General features: G+C 37.3%; 1 protein-coding gene across 2 annotated transcripts; it reads left to right on the top strand.

Annotated features, from left to right (window-relative positions):
- Positions 1 to 10,344: 10,344 nt before the first annotated feature.
- Positions 10,345 to 21,743, top strand: AADACL2 (arylacetamide deacetylase like 2). Of its 2 annotated transcripts, none has more exons than XM_037524714.1 (5): positions 10,345 to 10,903; positions 13,775 to 13,997; positions 15,809 to 15,878; positions 16,437 to 16,608; positions 21,141 to 21,743. In XM_037524714.1, exons 1-5 carry the CDS (start codon positions 10,766 to 10,768, stop codon positions 21,741 to 21,743), a joined length of 1,206 nt encoding a protein of 401 aa, XP_037380611.1. In that variant the 5' UTR covers positions 10,345 to 10,765. The 2 variants fall into 2 exon arrangements, with proteins under 2 accessions (XP_037380611.1, XP_054556986.1); XM_054701011.1 differs by lacking the exon at positions 10,345 to 10,903 and adding an exon at positions 11,767 to 11,802.
- Positions 21,744 to 22,012: the final 269 nt, after the last annotated feature.

Here is a 22,012-nt window from a genome sequence, read left to right as displayed (position 1 = left end):
GGAAAAACATGCACACACACCAACTCCCATGTTGAGTTTCCATGGAAAATCCAGGTAATTTGAAGGAAACATATCTGAAACAAATTTACCTGAACGATTTGGATTAAATTATTTGTCCATTGAAATACTTGGATTCGGACGAAAGAATAGTGGTTACCAGATGGGAAGGAGGCGTTGGGAATGTATGGAGGGACTGAGTGGTTGGTGGGGAACAGATGGCAACAGGACATTTGGTGATGGGAGTGATGTGCTACATGCAGCTGCTAAAGTGAGAACATGTACTCCTGGGACCTATGTTTACTATATGGAAATGATACTAAAAAGGGTTTAGGGCAAAAATCAAACTTTTACGCTGAACAATTTCATGTCAATGTAGAAAGCAAAAGAAGTTAGAAACCAAAGAAAACCTAACTAAAACCCATTACTACTGGCTGTCTTTCACTAGTCATGGTCAGTAATTACTAACAACATCCTAGGACGTCTAACCAAATCAAATATAAAAACAATAAGGGCGAAAACACCAACCATCCAGGAAATATAGGGCTCTCGTGAAAAAAGAAAGTGATATAACAAGCTGCATGTAGATGGTCTAACAGTGAAATATTACAAAATACATGTTGAAACATTCCGTCAAGAGAAAAAAAAATAAAAATAAAAGAGGCCTGCAGGATGAACTATTCGTCTTTCATCTTCCCATTTCAATAAATGTACTTGAGCATCCACGATTTGTTAGAAACTGCTTTAGCCAACGCGGATCTACAGTGAGAATAAAAATAAATCCAGGAGAGGAGGCCGAGGAATAAACATGTAAGCACGTAATAAAAATTGGGTAGAGCCAGGCAAGTAAGGCGCGGTGCTCGCGCGATTGGCTGCAGGCTCAGTCAGTCACTGTCAGTCCCGTCCCCCCGCGACCATCCCCCGCCCCCCGAAGCCCCAGCAGCGCCGCGGGTGGTCGGCCGGGCGCAGAGCGGGCGCCGCGGCGGTCAGCGCGCCCCGGTGGCTGCTGCGCCGAGGGGGTCGCCGGGGTCCCCAGACCCCTCCGAGACGCCCGCCGCGGCCCGGGTGTCCTGCTCCGCCTGGAGCCTGGAGGCGCAGGACCCGCGGGCGGGCGTCGGTCCTGCTCGGCTGCGGGCGCCTGGGGGTGGCTCCGCCGCGGGGAGGCCAGGGCTGGGCGGGACGGACTCCGCGCCCTTCCCTCGCTCGGGAGCTTCTGGCGCCGCCGGGTCGCAGCTCCGCCCGGGGCTCCGCGGCGGGTCCCTGAGACCTCGCGCCGGGCGGGTCGGGCTCGGCCCCAGTCTTTCAGGAGCGGGTGCCTCAGCGCCCACGGGCGCTCTGGGGCAGCCTCGGCGCCCAGGGGCGCGCAGGCAACATTTCCCGGGGAGCTGGCCCGCGAGTTCCTGAATGACGTACCCGGCTGCAGCCAGTTTAGCGCAAGAACCCGGCTCAGCTGAGCGGGTCTGGGTCTCAAGTGGCCTCCAGAGTAGTTGCGGGAGCAGCAGGCTCTGCAGCAGGGGCTCCAGTGTTGGGCATTTTCAGCACGAATATTCAACTTTGTAAGGAATGGCTTTCTATTAATTGTTTTTTTTTAATTTTTATTTTATATATTTTTACATCATTTTTCGTTTTTGCAGAATGTATGCATTTTCATCTCGGTTATAGTCCCCGTACAATTTCCACCCCGCTTGTTTTGATCCTACTCCCTCCTACCCCCACCCCCGTAGTGTGTCTCTGGTTTATAGTTGCTTGTTGATTTTGATTTTTTCTTTATTGTAATTAGTCTTTTTCCTGTCCCTTATTTAAGTTTTCTAGATTCCTGCTATGAGTGAGACCATCCGGTATTTTTCTTTTTCTTTCTGGCTTATTTCTCTGAGCATGATCCCTTCCAGCTGCATCCAGGCTGCTGAAAATTGCATGAGTTTATCTTTTTTGATTGCAGAATAATATTCCATTGTGTATATGTACCACATCTTCTTGATCCAGTCATCTATTTTTTGGCAGTTGGGTTGTTTCCATAGTTTTTTTTTTTTTTTTTTTTTTTTGCACAGCCTCTGTGACTGACTCATAATCTATTTATTTTTTTAAATTTCTTTGTTGTTTTTATTTATTTATTTATTATAAATTTTATTTTTATATTCCCCATACAATTGCGACCCCCTTATTTTGACCCCAATCCCTCCCCTCCCCGCCCCCCACCCTCCATAGAGTGTCTCTGGTTCGTAGTTGTTTGTTGATTTTGATTTTCACTTTCTTATAGTTATTCTTTTTCCTGGTCCCTTATTTAAGTTTTCTAGATTCCTGCTATGAGTGAGACCATCCGGTATTTTTCTTTTTCTTTCTGGCTTATTTCACTGAGCATGATTCCTTCCAGCGCCATCCATGTTGTTGTAAATTGCATGTGTTTATCTTTTTTGAATGCTGAGTAATATTCCATGGTGTACATGTACCACATCTTCTTGATCCAGTCATCTATTTTTGGGCATTTGGGTTGTTTCCAAAGCTTAGCTATTGTAAACAGTGCTGCTATAAACATAGGGGTGCAAGTGCTCTTTGGAATTGATGTTTCTGTGCCCTTTGGGTTAATACCTAGGAGTGAAATTGCTGGATCATATGAAGCTCTATGTTTAGTAGGTCCAGAAATCTCCACACAGCTCTCCATAGTGGTTGGACCAGTTTGCACTCCCACCAACAGTGCAGAAGAGTTCCTTTTTCTCCACAACCTCGCCAACATTTGTTGTTGCTAGTTTTTTTAATATATACCATTCTCACTGGTGTGAGATGGTATCTCATGGTAGTTTTGATTTGCATTTCCCTGATGACAAGTGATGTTGAACATTTTTTCATATGCCTGATGGCCATTTGCATTTCCTCTTCAGAGAAGTTTCTTTTTAGCTCTTCTGACCATTTTTTGACTGGATTATTTTCTTTGTTGTTGTTGAGTCTCATCAGCTCTTTGCAGATTTTTGTGATCAGTCCTTTATCATTAGTGTTGGGTGCAAAAATGTTCTCCCAGTTGGTGGGGTTTCTCTTTGTTTTTGTTATTGTCTCTTTTGCTGTACAGAAGCTCTTTAATTTGATGTAGTCCCAGCTGTTTATCTTTGCCTTCACTATCACTGCTTTGGGTGATGTGTCTGTAAAGATGTCTTTGATGTGCAAATCATGTAGTGTTTCGCCTATATTTCCTTCTATGTATTTTATGGTTTCAGGTCTTATGTCTAGTTCTTTAATCCATTTTGAGTTGGTTTTTGTGTATGGTGTGAGGTAGTGGTCAAGTTTCATTCTTTTGCATGTAGCAACCCAGTTTTCCCAGCACCATTTATTAAACAAACTTTCTTTGCTCCAAGGCATATTCTTTGCTCCTTTGTCAAAGATTAGTTGACCATAAATCCGTGGGTTTATTTCTGGAATTTCTATTCGATTCCATTGGTCTGTGCATCTGTTCTTGTTCCAATACCATGCAGTTTTGATGACTATGGCTTTGTAGTACAATTTGAAGTCTGGGAGTGTGATGCCTCCATTCCCTTTTTTTTTTTTCAGGAGAGTTTTGACTATTCAGGATTTTTGGTGATTCCATATGAATTTCATCAATAATTGTTCTATTTCTTTAAAGAATGACATTGAAATTTTGATTGGAATAGCATTGAATCTGTATATTGCTTTTGGTAGGATGGCCATTTTAATAATGTTTATTCTTCCAATTCATGAGCAGGGGATGTCTTTCCATTTCTTTGTGTCTTCTTCTATTTCTTTTAACAGTGTTTTATAGTTTTCTTTGTATAGGTCCTTTACTTCTTCTGTTAGATTTATTCCCAAGTATTTGATTTTTTTTTTGTTTCGATAATAAAAGGGATGGTTTTTTTGATTTCTTCTTCAGATTTATTGTTTGTGCATAGGAAGGCTACTGACTTTTGCATGTTGATTTTGTATCCTGCCACTTTACTGAATTGATTGATGAGTTGAATTAGTTTTTCTGTGGAGTTTTTGGGGTTCTCTATGTATATTATCATATCATCTGCAAATAGTGATAGTTTGACTTCTTCTTTTCCTATTTGTATTCCTTGTATGTCTTTCTCTTGTCTTATTGCTCTGGCTAGGACTTCCAGTATTATATTGAAAAGCAGTGGTGAGAGTGGACATCCTTGTCTTGTTCCAGATCTTAATGGAAATGCTTTCAGTTTTTCACCATTGAGAATGATACTGGCTGTTGGCTTGTCATAGATGGCTTTTATGATGTTGAGGTATGTTCCTTGTATCCCAAGAATTTCAAGGGCTTTTATCATGAATGGATGTTTCACTTTGTCAAAAGCTTTCTCAGCATCTATTGATATTATCATATGGTTTTTATATTTTTTTGTTGATATGTTGGATAACGTTGATTGATTTTTGGATGTTGAACCATCCTTGTGTCCCTGAAATGAATCCTACTTGGTCGTGGTGAATTATCTTATGGATACATTGTTGGATTCTGATAGCTAAAATTTTATTGAGGATTTTTGCATCAGTGTTCATTAGGGAGATTGGCCTGTAGTTTTCTTTTTTTGTGTTGTCCTTGTTCGGTTTTGGTATTAGTGAAATGTTGGCTTCATAGAACGTGTTTGGTATTATCCCTTCCTTCTCAATTTTTTGGAAGAGTTTGTGAAGGATAGGCACTAATTCGTCTCTGAATGTTTGGTAGAATTCATTTGTAAATCCATCAGGTCCTGGGCTTTTGTTTTTGGGGAGGTTTTTGATTACCATTTCAATTTTGCTGCTTGTAATTGGTCTGTTTAGGTGTTCTATTTCTTCTTTATCTAGCTTTGGGTGATTGTAGAGTTGTAGGAATTTGTCCATCTCCTCCATATTGTTGAACTTGTTTCCATATAACTGTTCATAGTAGTTACTGATTATTCTTTTGATTTCTGCTGTGTCTGTTGTGATTTCTTCTCTTTCATTTATGATCCTGTTTATTTGTGCTTTCTCCCTTTTTTCCTTTGTGAGCCTGGCTAGGGGTTTGTCTATTTTATTGATTTTTTCGAAGAACCAGCTCTTGGTTTCATTGATCTTTTGGATTGTTTTTTAGTTTCGGTTTCATTTATTTCTGCTTTGGTTTTTATTATTTCTTTTCTTCTACTGGTTTTGGTTTTTTTTGTTGTTGTTCTTTTTCTAGATCTTTGAGCTTTGAGATTAGGTTGTTTCTTTGAGTTCTTTCTTGTTTCTTGAAGTAAGCGTCTATTGCTATATATTTTCCTCTTATTACTGCTTTTTGCTGTATCCCATACATTTAGGAAATTGGTGTCCTCCTTGTCATTCAATTTAAATAATTTTTTAATTTCTTCTTTGATCTCCTCGTTAGTGCAGTGGTCTTCCAGAAGTGTGGTTTTCAATCTCCATGAGGTAGGAAAGTTCCTTGCCTTCTTTTTATGGTTTATTTCTAGTTTGATGCCTTCTTGGTCAGAAAAGATGGTTGGTTTGATTTCAATCTTGGTGTATCTGTCGATGTTTGTCTTGTGTCCCAGTATGTGATCGATCCTGGAGAATGATCCGTGTGTGCTTGAGAAAAATGTGTACTCAGATTTTTTTGGGTTTAGTGTTCTATAGATGTCTGTTAAGCCCAAGCACTCTAGATCCTTATTTAGAGCTTTAGTGTCTTTACTTATTTTTTGTCTCGTTGATCTATCCATTGTTGTTAGTAGTGTGTTGAAGTCTCCCACTACGTATGTGTTTTCTCTGATGTCTGTTTTCAGAGATGACAATAGTTGTCTGATATATTTTGGTGCTCCTTCGTTTGGTGAATATATGTTAATGAGCGTTATTTCTTCTTGAAGTATTGTCCCCTTGATCATAATGTAGTGACCATTGGGGTCACTACATTGGAATCTGTTTTATCTGATATAAGTATAGCTGTTCCTGCTTTGTTTTTTGGTCCATTTGCTTGTAGGATTGTTTCCCATCCTTTAACTTTGAGTCTATTTTTATCTTTTATAGCTAAATGTGTTTCCTGGTGTTTCCATAGTTCTTGAATCTGCATCCCTCATGAGCTGCTGGGAATTGATATCCACCTGTTATGTGTGAAGGACTTCATTGGGGGAAGGTGGCTGGAGGGCGGTTAGCTTTTGCCTTTCCCAGAGCCCAACTGGGAGAGTTTAAGAAGAAAAGTGAAAGGGGTGACCAGGCTGCTGGGTTTGTGTTCAGTTTGGGCACTTGTGTTTATGGGATGTTTATCTGTCACACAGTTGAAAAAAAATTCAGGGTTAAGCCCGACACTTCATTTTCGACTCAGTCTGGGATTGATTTTTTTCCCTCTTAATAAAAGGGGTAAAAGCAGCTGTATTTTCCTGAAGATTATTACATATAGTAGTTTGTATTATGTTGCACTAAATAGAATTGAATACAACATTTTCTTGTAATTCTTATTTGATGTGAATGAGTTTACTGAGAGAACAAGATGGAGATGTGGATACAGAATTTGGGAATATTCTATCTGATCTTTGCAAATATATAAAGATGTATAGCTATTCATGCATGTATACATGTATTTGTGGGAGTACATATATATATGTGTGTGTATGAAATTGATAGGTGAATAGGTAGAAATATATAGAAAGAAAAACTCAACCTTGAACTTACCTTGGGTGAAGATGAAACTTTTGATCTAGGATGGGGTGAAGGATTGTGTGTGGAAGGAGTATGAAAAATGCTCAAGGTCCCTTTTTAAATCATCATGAGTTCAAGAGGCACTGCTGTTCTTCCACATATGAATATGTTATCATGATGCATGCATATGAGTGTGATTGTGTGTACATGTTTGTGTGTATCTGTGAATGAGTTTGAGTTTTGTTTTGGCTCTGTGTGTAGATGAAGGTGCTTGAGATAGAATATAGAATATGTGTAAGTATGTGAGTGCATGTGACTGGTGTGAGTGTGCATGCACAGAGATACTTTTTGGGATCCTATTTCTTCAAGAGATGTGCTTTTATGTGTGCTATGTGTAAGTATGGTTTTGTCCAAATTTATGACTCTAATTTCTGCCTTGTCAAGAGGGATAGATTAAGAGGCTAAACAGTGATAGTCTATGTTGTACTAAGTTGCCAGCCTGTTTCGATGTTGTGTTTTGTGTTTCTGCATCCTATCATGTCTATAAAACACTTCATTATGAAATTGGTTTTGTATTAGCTAATTTTGCCCAACTGTAGGCTCATGTAAATGTTCTGATCATGTTCATGTTGTCTTCAGTTCATTGATTTTATTTCTAAGCACATTCATTTTTTTCTGACTTTTCCTCCATTTCTTTTAATTTGTTAATTATTATAATTTTAAACTCTATATCTCATTGGAAGAACATAGCTTCCATGTCTTGAAGTTGGGTTCTGCAGATTTTTTCTGTGTTATAGTGTTCCCTTGAAGACTCATGTTGCCATTTGTTGGGTTTTAACTTCTTCCATTATTTTGGGACCCAGCTGCTGTATGTGGGGTTTCCTATGGGTGTGGCTTCTCTGCCGTCACTGGTCAGGGGTCTGACCTGTATGAGTGAGAAGCTGGTGGTGAATCACAGGTGGAAAGACCTCTGCCATCTGATACCTCCCCCAGCACGGTTCTGGTGTTGGACAGGCACTCTTAGGGCCTTGCCAGAGGTTGCAAGGGTTCTGCCAATCTGGGTAGGTGCTGGTGGGGTCTTTTGGCAGGTTCTGAGGCCTGTGGTTGCTGTGGCACCCTCCCTGGCATGAGTTTGGGGTCCCACTAGTCTGGGCACATGCTGGTGTGGTCTCATGGGAAGTTGCACAGCCTATGATTGTTCTCACAACTTACCCAGCATGGCTGTGGATTCTCACCAGTCTGGGTGGGCCCTGGTTGACTGGGGGCTTCTCATGCGAGTTTGCGAGGTCTCTTTCTGCTCTGGAGCTCACCCTGTATGGATCTGGGGTGTGGATAGTCTGTGTGGGCACTGGCGGAATCTCATAGGAGGTGGTGAGGCCTCTGGCCACTCTCGCACTTTCACACAGGTCTCCTTTCAAATGTAACCACTATGCTGAACTTTATAGTAATAACTACATTTCTTTTTTAAAATTCTATTTATTTTTTTCTTACACTGTTTGCTTTCTTTTCTCAGGTATAGTCCCCATAGAATTTCCACCACTAATTTACCCATGCATCATCACAATAGTTCCCTTGTGTTCTTCCCACCCTCGTTTTTTTTTTTTTTTTTTTTTTAAAGATTATTTATTTATACAAGAGCTGGGGTACAGGCCAGAGATGCAGGGGGTGAGAGGATTCACCAGAGACAGAGTGGGGAACAAAACAGGCAGATTGACCAAAGTAAACTGCTTAGGGGAGCAGTGGGTGAAACAGGAGAGGTCTGTTGTGCCGTGTAGGTTGCTCCCTGGCTGGCCTGGGATCGAACTTGTGCTGCAGGGGCTGCAGATTGCTTCATAGTGTGGTGGAACCCCTTGCGCCACCAGGGATTCCCCCCCTCATTTTGATCCCTTTCCCTTCCCTCTCCCCTGCAGAATGTCTCTGATTTATAGCTGTCTATTTTTGTTTCGTTGTTATTAGTATTTTTTTCCTTGATCCCCTATATTCCTCCTATAAGTTAAACCATCTGGTATTTTTCTTTTTCCTTCTGACTTATTTCACTGAGCATAATCCCTTCAAGCTCCATCCATATTGCTGTGAATGCCATGAGTTTATCTTTTTTGATTGCTACGTAGTATTCCATTGTGTATGTATACCACATCTTCTTGATCCAGTCATCTATTTTTGGGCATTTGGGTTGATTCCAAGTCCTACATATTATAAATAGTAATGCAGTAAACATAGGGATGCATGTATTCTTTTGTTTTAATGTTTTTGTGTCCTTTGGGTAGATCCCTAGGAGTAGAATTGCTGGATCATATGGTAGCTCCAGTTTTAGTAGACTGAGGAACCTCCACACAGCTTTCCATAGTAGTTGGACCAGTTTGCACTCCCACCAGCAGTGTAGGAGAGTTCCTTTTTCAACATATCCTCATTAACATTTGTAGTTGCTAGTTTTTTTAAGATGTGCCATTCTCACTGGTGTAAGGTGGTATCTCATTGTGGTTTTGATTTGCATTTCCCTGATTATGAGGGGTGTTGAACATTTTTTCATATGCCTGTTGGACATTTGCATTTCCTCTTTAGGGAAGTGTCTTTTAAGTTCTACTGCCCATTTTTTGACTGGATTGTTTATTTTGCTTTTGTTAAGTCATGTGAGTTATTTGTAGACCTTTGTGATCACTCCCTTATCAGTTGTATGGAGTGCAAAAATTTTCTCCCAATCAGTGGGGTATCTATTTGTTTTGGTTACTGTGTCATCCCTCCATGTGTGGCCGGGGACATTCTGACGCATTCCCAACCCAACAGATGTGATTTTCTCTTTTATTCTCTACAGGTGTCCTCCCTTTCCACAGACTTTCACAGATCCTTCTACAGTGGGAACCATGGGCAGTGGTTACTTGCACCTACTAACTAGAGCAGATCCCTTTGGGAGATTATCCAGAAAACCTATTGTTTAGCTCTGGTCTCACCTTAGAATCACCTGCAAAATCTGATTTAAAAACCACACTGATATTTCTGCCCATATCAATGTAATCTGTAATAGGGGGCAAGGCTGCTCAGTTCTTGGTGGCAGCAGAAAACAGTTCATGAAGCCAATATGTGGGGCCAGGAACAAGTCTTTGATAGAAGGCAGCAGGAGATAATATACAGGTGGCAACAGCAGTACTGTCAGACTCCTGGGCTCCGGCCTTAGCAGTTGCCTCGTGCCCTGTGAGTGGCCAGTGAGTGCCTCCCACCTCCTCAGTAGCCCTATTAGCTTTTTTTTTTAATTAAGGATTTATTTATTTATGCATACAAGAACTAGGGTACAGGTCAGAAATGACCATACTTCTGGGACCTGATGTTCAGAAGTACCGTGGTTGAACATGATGGTCAGGCAGGGGCACATGTTCACAAAAATTCCTCCAGAAATAAACTTGGTCTTCTGTAACTATAAATACAATGTGTTTTTGACCTCTTCAATAAAGAACAATAAAATATGCCACAGAGTGGGGGGAAAAAAAACATACGGGTCATCAGTTCTAAAGACAGGTGTCTGTCAGGATCTCAGGTTGTTTCCTGCCATGCTAGTCCAAATTATTGGAGTAGGGTAATTTTCAATGTAAGTCACTTAACCATATGACTGAAGTTGCTATGAAATCTTTAAAGAAAAAAGCAAATTGTTTGCTGAGATACTTGTATTGAGCCTTGTGGTACTTGAGATATGAAGAAATTTCAGCTTGATGAAAGCTTAGTTAATCTTTTGGTTCAAAGCTAGGGCCATCCCAGCAAGTAAGGTTTATTTACATGGTTAGTAATCTGTACAAATGGTATTAGAACACATTTTGATTAAATACCAATTTGTTTTAAAAACCTCATAAAATATCGCAGGTAATCACAAAATTTAGGGCTTTTTCACAGCTCACATAGTCTCTGATCTATGTCTCAATAGTAAAGTTGTTTTGAGTTGATTGCATCACAAGGTGAAGAAACACTGGGAGGTTTTATTTGCATGCTAATAATATAGGCGATGAATTAGGACATCTGTCTTGGCATCTGCGTATTTGCAAAACAAGTTACTACTGACTGCAATTTTCAAATTGAGATTTAGCTTCATATTGTTAACATGATCATATTACCTGAAAGAGTTTCCTACATATGTTCTGCTACTTATTGATTCAATATTTATGGAAGATTTTTAATATCAGCACTGAGAAGAGGCTGAAAAAGGCATACTATGGGGTTCAAAACTCTCTGTCTAGGACTGTTTTGTATTCTCTTTGCCTCTCATATTTATATAACCATACCTGGCAACATTGAAGAATTCTGGAAAGTGATGGCCTTGGATGCAGTTGCTAAAACGTGTACATTTGTGGTAAGTTTAACCTTTTTTTCCCCCTGGATATTGGGATACATGTTGACTGTAAATCAGTGTTTATGAAGTTTTTATTAATAACTATTTTGCGATGATCACTGATTGTTAGAATAAATCGATCACAGAATTAAATAAGTGAAACCTGCTGTATTCATGCAAAGTAAAATAGTCTAAATATAAAGACTGTAAGTTGTCATATCCATAAAATAAATGGTATTTTCTAAGAGAAAATCTTTGAAGTTTATCTGATAACTTACATTTGAATTTTCAGGGTAAACTAGTCACATGATTATAGTACACAGATGAACATTATTGATGCTTATACCTGTTGCTAAGTTAGTGCTCTTTTCAGTAACTTCCACTGTTTCTCTTCAGTCTGAATTGCTGGACTTCACAGATTGTCTGACTTGGAATATCTGTGGTGGGTTATGAGTTGAAGCTAAAATATCTTCTTGATATGGAGAAGATATTTTTGAGATTTTAGAACATACTGGTTTCTAAAATGTATACCTCCACTCATCTCCACTCTCTTCCAATTTTTTTTTTAAACCAGGACTGAAAAAAGAGGCTCAGAAAAACTCATGCAGATAGAAAGTGACAACTGTGGCAAATTAGACTTTGAACCCAGACTGCCTCATTTCAAACCATGGTCATTCAGTCAAACCGGGTGGCTTCCAGAAAGGTTCTCTAATGTTAGTAACAGTAGGAGGCTGAAAACAGAAAGAACAGAGAACAATCCATGGCATAAGAGGGAGAGTCATAGAGCAGTTCTGTGAAACCACAGCCACCTGCTATATCTAAGTCCTCACATTTTTCTCTTCCATCACTTCTAGAGTTCACCTTCACCAAACTGTCTCTCTAATGTCCCTACTCCTGATTTAAAATGAATAAGGATGTGGGTAAGCAAGCATCAGTTCTACAGAAATGCTATTGTTTGTCTTGATTATTTTATATTAATTTTAAAACACAAAATGACTGATAGTGAAATGATATTCAAAATTATATTAGCAGACTATTCCACTTAAAATTCTAGTTTTTCTATCTCAGCTATAACTTATTCTTGCCATCTGTAATAAAACTATGTACTTCATATATTGGGAATTATTTATAGATTGTCCTCTTTTTAAAAAAGAAGAAAAACATGTAATTAAAGATTATTCTGGTAAAACTTACGTTTTTTTGTTCAAGGAAAAACAACTTACTCTTTTTAGCAGTAAACTTTGTAACTCAAAGTTGTGAACCAGTAAGAAAATTAATTCTTTTAACCTATGAAAGGGAAGTGAAAATTAGAGTTCCTGACAGAGTAGCCTTGAAAAATAAATGCATTATTGTCGAGTCATATGTTAAATTGTATGGCAGAACTTGGTAAAAGCAAGCTTGTCCAACCCTGAAAATTTTCCTGTATCATGTATGATATAAAAGCATAAGGTAATCTCTATATTAGGAGCTTTTGTTCAAAAACTACTTATCTGCTCAAAACCAGAAAATATCTAAGAAATGAGAAATAAGGCAATTTTCCAGAAATCTAATTTTTAAAAACTAATGTACCAAATGAAAAATTAACCTAAGTTTTTCATTTACCAAAAACTTGCTTTAAGGGATAGTCTATTAACTATGTTCAATTGGCATGAGAATACTCAAGCATTTTTATTTGAAAAGTATACTCAACAAAATTTATTGAATACTTACATGGGGGGGGACTCCCTGGTGGTGCAAGGAGTTAAGATGCAAACTATGAGGCAGTTTGCAGCCTCTGCAGCATGAGTTCGATCCCTGGCCAGCCAAGGAGCAACCCACATGGCGCAGCAGACCTCTCATGTCGCGCCCGCTGATCCCCTCAGCAGTGTATTTCAGCCAGTCTGTCTGTTCTGTTCCCCACTCTGTCTCTGGTGAATCCTCTCACCCCCACACCCCTGGCCTGTACCGCAGGCTCTTGTATACATAAATGAATAAATCCTTTTTTTAAAAAAAGAATACTTACATGGTCTATACACTCTTCTGTGTACATTAAAAAAATCCTAACTCATATAAAATCTACTATGACCCACTGAGGGATTTATTGTTATTATTACAATTATATAGTTTAGAAAATTGAAGTAGAAAGAGTAATTTGGTTAAGGCCTTAAGTTGAGTTTGTGGTGGTACAAGAGGATGGTTTAAAAAAAATGGGTGTAGATTTGGTTTTGATTATAGGATTACTGCATGCTTCCTCATTATTAACTACAGGGATTAGATGTTCTGAAAGACCTGAATGAAATTCATTGGAATAATTGTCATAATAAAGACTGTCTAATGTACTGTTTATTTTTAAAGTTTTTCTTTTGTGTAAACTGTTCAGTGACACGTCTTAGAAGAAGTTGGTCAAATATACCAAAGAGAAATTTTCCCAGTGATACCAGATATTGGATTTTGGTGGTGTGGGTAGGAGGGTGAAAGACACAAATATATTGCAGTTGAAACCTGGATATTTGAATAATTAGTAGTGTGGTGAAAAAAATGACACTTGAAAATTTGGATTAAATAAAATGAACAAAAAAGGGAAAAATATGACCACATACTTACAAAAACAGAATGAAAAAATGTCATGAGACCTGGAACTTTTTCAGATAAGAATTAACAAGTAAGGAATAATTGTGGCAGACATTAAAAAAAAAAACCCTCCAGTTAAATTGACAGTTTTTGAATGTCATAATTATTAATTTAACATACAGAATTGTTGACATTTTCAAAGGCAACAAGGTTATATGCACTATGATCTATATATTATTATTTGGGTAATTTTTACAAACATTCCATTTTTTATTTAATTTTCTCTTTATTCACTTTATATTATTTAATGATGAAAATGTTTAATTTTGCTTTGTTTTATAGGCTATGTGTTTTGAAAATATAGGCATTATGAGATATGAAGAGTTTATTTCCATTATATTGAGACTGGATTACACCCAGCCACTTTCAGATGAATACATCACAGTGACTGATACAGCATTTGTTGACATTCCAGTACGTCTGTATTTGCCTAAGAGAAAATCAGACATGGCAAGACGAGCTGTAATCTACATTCACGGGGGTGCTTACTGTTTTGGAAGTTTCAGTAAGTTCATCACATAAGAAAAAAGTATCACTGGCTGTATGTTTGTGATAACAAAAACTATTTTATGTAAATATACATACTGATGTATACATGCATATATTATATATGATTACTATGTATAAGTTTATCTATAAATATTAGAGATCCAATACAGATCTCTGTCAAAACATATAGAGATTGTGCATCCATTCTGTTTTGTGTTTTGATAAGCATTTTCTTCTCTTCAGCTTTTATACTGAAAACTTAATCAAATGAAAGTTGGACATGAACAAGTCAATTAGTAAAACTTTTTTCCTTTGGCATCAGAATATATTCAAGAGAAGAAACATTGAAATGATGAAAATGTTTTAAATAGTAAATCAAAGCATATGCTGTTGTTCCTATGAGATCAAGTTTTAAAAATTTAAAAACATTTTTGGAGAACAAACAATTAAAAGAGCCAACATCCATGCAGAACAACATCTCAGCCTCTTGAATGTTCTCAGTAAATGGCAATCATGGTCAATTTTCACTGTTCCTTAGCTCTCATATTTGGATTCTTCTACCCTGCAAATCTGGTTATGTATTTGATTAAATTGTTTAGTGATTCTCATCACATAGTGAAATAAATGTAAATCCCTCAGCATAGTGTTCAGATTTCCAGATTGCTACATTCTTTAATTTTTTTTGTCCCTGCTAATGTTCCTCTCAATAATTTTGTTTCAACCCAACCCTAATGAACTGCTTTTGCTCTCTTGCCACCTTCCCCTCAGCCTGTCCCATCACCATTATTTCATTTTAAATTATTTTTTCCTTACATTGTTATTCATTTTTGTGCAATAAATGAGTAAATCCCCATAAATCTCCTACCACATCACCTATGACCATCACCACAGTAACTTTTGCTCTTCTCTCTGTTTTGACCTCACTCCCTCCCTGCTCCATGTCGTAGATCTACAGTTTGCTTTAAAGTTTTGTCTTATTTTTTGACCCTTTGTTTGGTTTCCCTGTGTTCCTCCTATGACTGAAACTATCCGATATTTTTCTTTTTCCTTCTGGCTTATTTCACTGAGCATAATTCCTTCTAGCTCCATCCTTGTTGCTGTGATGGAATAAGCGTATCTTTTTGGCTGCTGAATAATATTCCAGCACACACACACACACACACACACACACACACACACACACCACCTGTTGATCCAGTCATCTGTTTTGGGCACTTCGAATGTTTCCATATTTCAGCTATTGTGAACAATGCTGCAATAAACATAGGAGTGCAGGTTTCCCTTGTAATTATTTTTGTGTCCTTTAGGTAGATTCCTAGGAGTGGAATAGCTGGATTATATTGTAGCTCCATTTTTTAGTAATTTGAGGAACCTCCACTGCATAACTTTTATTTCTAATGAAGACTGGCAAAAAAGTGATGTATCACTTTTGAGTGAGAAATGAACTCATCTGGAGCCTGGCTGTCCAATCACAAACTTTCTCCCTCTGGAGTTGCTGTTTAGGGGAGCAGAGCAGAGTAGAAAGCACTGGCCCCCACAATGGCCAATGCAGGCAGACAGCAATGCTTAAAGAAAATTATAATGGACTGAGCCTGGTTTCCTTTCCCCAGAACACCAGTTTCAGGTCATCTTTTACTCCTGTACAGAGTGAATGAAGAGCCATTCCTACGATAACGTCATGTTGATTCAGGTCCCTATACATGGAAACAGGCAGGAAATAGAGGTTCTTTTGTAACACAAGTCACATATCTTTCTAAGTTCATAACTACAAGCATTTCTCTTGTTCTTTATTTATAGGGAGTACCTTGACATTTCTCTTTTTTTCAGAACAGACGGGTTTTGACTTCCTGAATAGATGGACGGCAAGAAAACTTGATGCTGTTGTTGTGGCATTAGAGTAAGAGCGTTTTTCTTGGCGTACTATGATTTTTTTAAATTGAGATAACTTGGGTTTATAACATTGTATATGATTCAGAGCTATAGGATCACATTCCTTCAGAGTGTATTACGACACCACACCCACCACCAAGTTTGCTATGATTTTTACCTTCACAAAGTAGAGTTTAATTCCCAAATCAAGTCAGCTGTGCTTCTAATATATATTTTTTTAAAGATTTATTTATGCATACAAGAGCTGGGGTACAGGCCAGAGATGTGGGGGGTGAGAGGACTCACGAGAGACAGAGTGGGGAACAGAATAGGCAGATCGACTGAAATATACTGCTGACGGGAGCAGTGGGTGAGTCAGGAGAGGTCTGCTGCACCATGTGGGTAGCTCCCTGACTGGGGATTGAACTCGTGCTGCAGTGGCTGCGAATAGCTTCATAGGTTGCGTCTTAACCCCTTGTGCCACCAGGGAGGGCTCTGTCCTTGATATTTAAAAGCTATATGGATAGATGCAACCATTAATGGTTCTTTTTAAGACTGTTCACATAAATTGTTCTTTTTTTAAAAGCTACAGAAATGCTCCTCAGCACCTCTTTCCTACTCAGTTTGAAGATAGCATCACAGCAGTCAAGTTTTTTCTTCAGGATAAAATTCTTACAAAATATGGAGTGGATCCTGCCAGAATCTGTATTTCAGGAGACAGCTCTGGGGCCACATTAGCAGCAGCGGTGACCCAACAGGTATATTATGCTTGCTTTATTCTGAGAGGTAGAGACTGAAGCTCATTTTCCCCACATACAGACTGCCAGTTCTTTCAGCACTATTTGTTGAGAAGATTAGCCTTTATTATTGGATTAGAGTGTTACTTGAGTCTAAAATCAATTAATCATAATGACATTTTATTTCTGAATTCTTATTTCTATTCTCTTGCACTATATAGCTATCCTAATGCTAAAACTACATTAACTTCAGCTTTGTTCTTTTCTCCTAAATTATTTCTCTATATCTTTCCCATGAAAATATTAGGATATCACATCATTGTCTAAAAGAGAAAGGCTAATTGAATTTTATTGGTATTGAATTTTATCTATAGATTTGGGGAAGACTAGTATCTTAATAATGTTGTTATTTCCAATTAATGCACATGGTATGTCTCTTATTTCATTTAGATTTTCATCTCTCTCCTTAGTATTATTTTGCTCTTTTCAGTGTAGAAGACTTAAAACATTTTTGAAAGATTATGATATCATTTTAAATAATATTTTCCAAATATTTGTACACACTATATAGAAATGTATGTGATTTTCACACCTGTCTTTCACGATGATATCCTTGAAAAATTCACTTATAAATTCTAGTGGTTTTTCATTTCCTAGGAAATTTACATAATTATGTATTCTGTAGCTAGAAATCATTTTAATTCTTCCTTTCCAGTCTCTATGTTTTTCTTAATTAATGCATTGACTAAGATCTCTAGCACATTTTGATTATAATTATCTTGCTCTGGATCTTAGGAGGAAATTATTAAGTATTTCACAAATAGATATGATGTCACTTGAAGACTTACTATAATTGGCTTTTGTCAGATTGAGAAAGATATTTATATTTCTAGTTGCTGATAGTTTTTGCATAAATGGGTATCAAATTTGCCAGTTTTTAAAGAGTATATATTGATATTTTTTAAAGATAAAAAAAGGTTTCATATAAAATCTACAATATGAAAAGATACATAGATTTAGAGGACAGTTAGAGCTGCTGTTAATTTTCTTGTGGGGACTTTGTTCATTTGCAGTTATATTCCCATTATTGAAAGGGAATGAATAGTTTCCCATGAATATTCTAAGATTTTCTGGCAACATTACATAATGTTACTAAAGTTACTTGCCAGGCACAATGATCTGGAGTCACTACAGTCAAAGAAACTTTTCTGGACACAGTTCCTTAATCTTTAATTAAGAAGAACAAATATTTTTTTTAAATATAATAGCATTTAGATCCAATTTTATGGCCATCTGTTTCAATTTTATTTTAATCTATGCATTATTCATATATTTTCCATGTCTCCACTTTTAGTCATTCTGCCTTTTATCTCATCTGGTCTCAGAACTTCAGCTCTGATTTATCAGCTTGAGGCCCTCTAACTTGTGCCTTCCATTGAAGTCATGAAATATATATCCAAATAGATTTCTCCATTTGGGTGTTAACTCTGAAAACTCCCCAGGCAAATCTCTTCTACATGACTGAAGCAATTTACATACAGTTACAGTATAGTGATTATCCTATTATTTGCTGCCAGTGCAAACATGAGACACTAAGTGTTTTTGAAACCTGGAACAATAGTTAAAAAATATTTATATATTTGCAAACCCTGGCATGATACTTTCAGTCCTTCTGTCTTTTTCCACCCTTCAGAATATTCCAGAGTTTGACCTTTCTTCAACCTGTTTTACCTGATTGGCAACTTTCCTTAACCTGACTCCTTGTGTAACAGATACATTCTTACAGATCATCCTCAATGTGTCTTTGCGTAAATTATTTAGAGATTGCATAAAGACACACACCCTGCTTACTGGTGGAAGTAGTAGCAACTGATTACTCAAGTTTATAATCAGGTATATTTGGTTTTGCTCTTTGCCTGAGAAGATGTGGGTAGATTCATACATGTTTATTCAGTTACTTATTTATTACCTTGGCTTTTGGTTCAAAGAAATGAAAGAGGTTTATAGATATTATATCAGGGGGGGAAAGGAAAGCACCTGGTGAAAGAGGTAAGTAGGGGCAGATCATGGAAGACCTTCTTATTTCTTCTTTTAAATTGACTCCAAGGAATTAGGAAGTTTAGAGGACTTGAGAGAAAGAGAAGTTAAATCTGATCAGGTGTTTCCCGGCATAATCCTACATACATGGTAATAAGTGCATGTAAAATGTAGAGAAAAAATTCTGAAGAGATTTATGTCAGACTGATAACATAGTTGTTCAGATTAGGGCAAAATTGTCAGACTCAGGGGATCTGGCCAGCTGGACTCCTCCCAATATCTTGGTCTTGAAGGGGGCTGACTTCAAAATGAGTTTGAAGGAAGACAGATAGGAAAAATTATTAAATGGCCAAGAAAAAAATTACCTAATAAGGATCTAAAATGGCAAATGGTGATACATTTGTGAAAGTGATTTATTTTATATGGTATTCCAAAAGGAAAGTTAGGGACAGATAAAGATGGTGGATTCTTTTCGCCTCTTCCCAGTATATGTGATTGTTTCTTTTCTAAAATTTAGGGCATTGAGGATGGGTTTTTGATCATAAATCATCTATCCATTGACCTTTGCAAAATTTTGCATTTAGGGATATTTCTTTTAGGAAACTTTATCTTGGTTCACTCTCATTCTAAGCTTGTGGAAACTTCAGCACCTTTGGGGTGCGTTGTGAAGGTGGTATGATACCATTTCCCTTTATTTAAAGTGCCTTTTGGATGTCAATTTATTCCTGCCTTAGGGGTCAGTTCACTGCAGTCAGTGATGACTTAGAGATACATCTCCAGATATGAATATTTCACTTGAAAAGGCAAGAGAGTGCTTCTCTCCCATAGCCTGTGAGGTCATCGTTAACACTTTTATCTCTGGAAAGAAAAAAGTGTTCCATGTCAATTATTCCATATCCCTCCTTTCACATCAAACTCTATGAATATCAGCAAGTTTTTTAAAATAATTTTGTCTTCTCTATGGGGGTTGGAGGGTGGGGAAAGGAGGGCTTGGAGTCAAAATAAGGGGGTTGTAATTGTAAGGGGAATATAAAAATACAATTTAAACAATAAAAAAATAAATAAAAGTATACCAAAAGGAAAAAAAAAAGTCAGTATACATTTAAAATGAGCCAACTTGGTTATAGAATGGCATAGTGCACCATTTTCTACTTTCCAGACCAAGAAAAAAAAAAGGACACTAAGAAAAAATAAACTTACATTCTGTGAATAGGTCTATTCATAAAAGAACAAAAATAATAATAACAATTTTGTCTTCCCTCCCAACTTTTCACCATTCTTTCAGAATATAAATTATCTATCAAGTGTTTTTTTTTTTAAGATTTATTTATTTATGCATACAAGAGCTGGGGTTCAGGCCAGAGGTGTGGGGGTGGGGTGAGAGGATTCACAAGAGACAGAGTGGGGAACAGAACAGGCAGACTGACCGAAGTACACTGCTGAGGGAAGCAGCGGTCAAGTCAGGAGAGGTCTGCTGCCACCAGGGAGGCCCTATCAACTGGTTTTTTAAAAAACTTGATCTGTGTACTAGTTTATAGTTGGATAATGTTTCTCAAAATGTATGATATGATGCTGAAACTTTTGCTGAATAGCCAAATAATATTGTTTTAAACTTAAAGAAAATCTTAAGATATTTTAAACTTTATAATTAAAAAAATTTTAAAGAAAATAATATTATTGTAATAGCTATATTTATTTCTTCTATTCACTCTGGTTGCTTTAGTTGGTTGCATTTAATTTTATATATATATATATATATATATATATATATATGATTTTTGGCAAAAACAATTATATGCTTCCCTCTTTTAATTTTCCCTCCCCCTTGCCTACTGTACTGAACTCATACATCAACTCGGTTGATGACAAGATACCAGTTTGCTAGGACAAATCTAGGGCTAGTGTGTGGTGTTACTGCGGTTCTGGAGCCAACTGCTGCCACTTCTGTCATCACCTCAGAATGAGGAGCTTACTCAGGATGCTATTCTAGTCTCTCACATTGCTCTGGTGTAGTCCAGGAGTAGCCCCACCTCCTGCCTTATGCCTCAATTTTAGATGTAAGAGACATGTAACATTATGTTAGTTTTAGGTATATAACACAGTGACTGAATATTTGTATATGCTAAAAAATGATCATACAATAAGTCCAGATAACATCCATCACCTCACTGGTTACACATTTTCTCTTGTGATGAGAACTTTTGAAATCTACTATCTCAACAATTTCCAAATATACAATAAAGTATCATCGACTATACATCCCAAGTACTTATTTATTTTATAACTGGAAGTTTATATCTCTCTTTTTCACACATGCAACTAAAAAATTTTAAAATATCACTAGTGAAATGAGCTTGACATTTTCATGTCACTGACATAAATATTGTAAAAATAATATCACATTAGTTTATATCAATATGTTTGCATCAAGATTACTTAAATTGTTAAAATCAAATTTCTTCTTCCTGGTGTTTCGAAAATCATTGCCTTATAGGACATCATCATATTTTTTTCAGGTGCGAAATGATCTTAAAATAAAGCATAAGATCAAGATACAGGCTTTACTATACCCTCACTTACAAATAATTGATTCTGATTTGCCAGCTCACAGAGAAAATGAGCATGGTATACTTCTGACAAGGGACTTAGCCATAAAGTTCGTGAGCTTGTATCTAACCAAGGATGAAGGATTTTCCCAGGCAGTGAAAAGAAACCAATTTATGCCTCTGGAATCAAGACATCTATTCAAATTTGTTAACTGGAGTACTCTCTTACCTGAGAAGTATAGAAAGGACCATGTTTATACTGAACCAATTCTTGGGAGATCTAGTTTTCCATTGCCGGCACTTATGGATATCAGAGCATCACCCTTATTGGCCAATGATTCTCAATTACAGAATCTGCCCTCAACTTACATTCTTACCTGTCAATATGATATCGTAAGAGATGATGGACTCATGTATGTTACAAGACTTCAAAATGCTGGTGTTCAAGTTACTCACGACCATATTGAAGATGGAATCCATGGAGCTTTATCGTATATGACTCCACCATTGTATTTAAATCTAGGTCTCAGGATAAGAGATATGTACATTAGTTGGCTGGATAAAAATTTATAAATATATATAAAATATATGTGGCCATCTCCTAATGGACTGTAATTTATGACATTTTTAAATTGTAGTGCAAAACACTATCATTTGTGTTCTCCAACTCTAGATTTGAATCAGTGGTAACAGTTGCTGTATATCTCAGAGAATTTCTGGAAGAAAATCATTTTGAAGGAGTTACTGCTGGATAGACTTCCACTGCATTCCCTCACACTGGGTACCTGACTGCCCTCCTCCATGATTTTGTCTCGGCCTTGACTACTGTTCACTTGCCACAG

Source organism: Talpa occidentalis, unplaced genomic scaffold (genome assembly GCF_014898055.3).
Source record: "Talpa occidentalis isolate TD23 unplaced genomic scaffold, MPIMG_talOcc4v2.1 talOcc4.4, whole genome shotgun sequence".
In the NCBI taxonomy this organism is placed as follows: Eukaryota; Metazoa; Chordata; class Mammalia; order Eulipotyphla; family Talpidae; genus Talpa; species Talpa occidentalis.
This window is presented reverse-complemented; position numbering and strand designations above follow the sequence as displayed.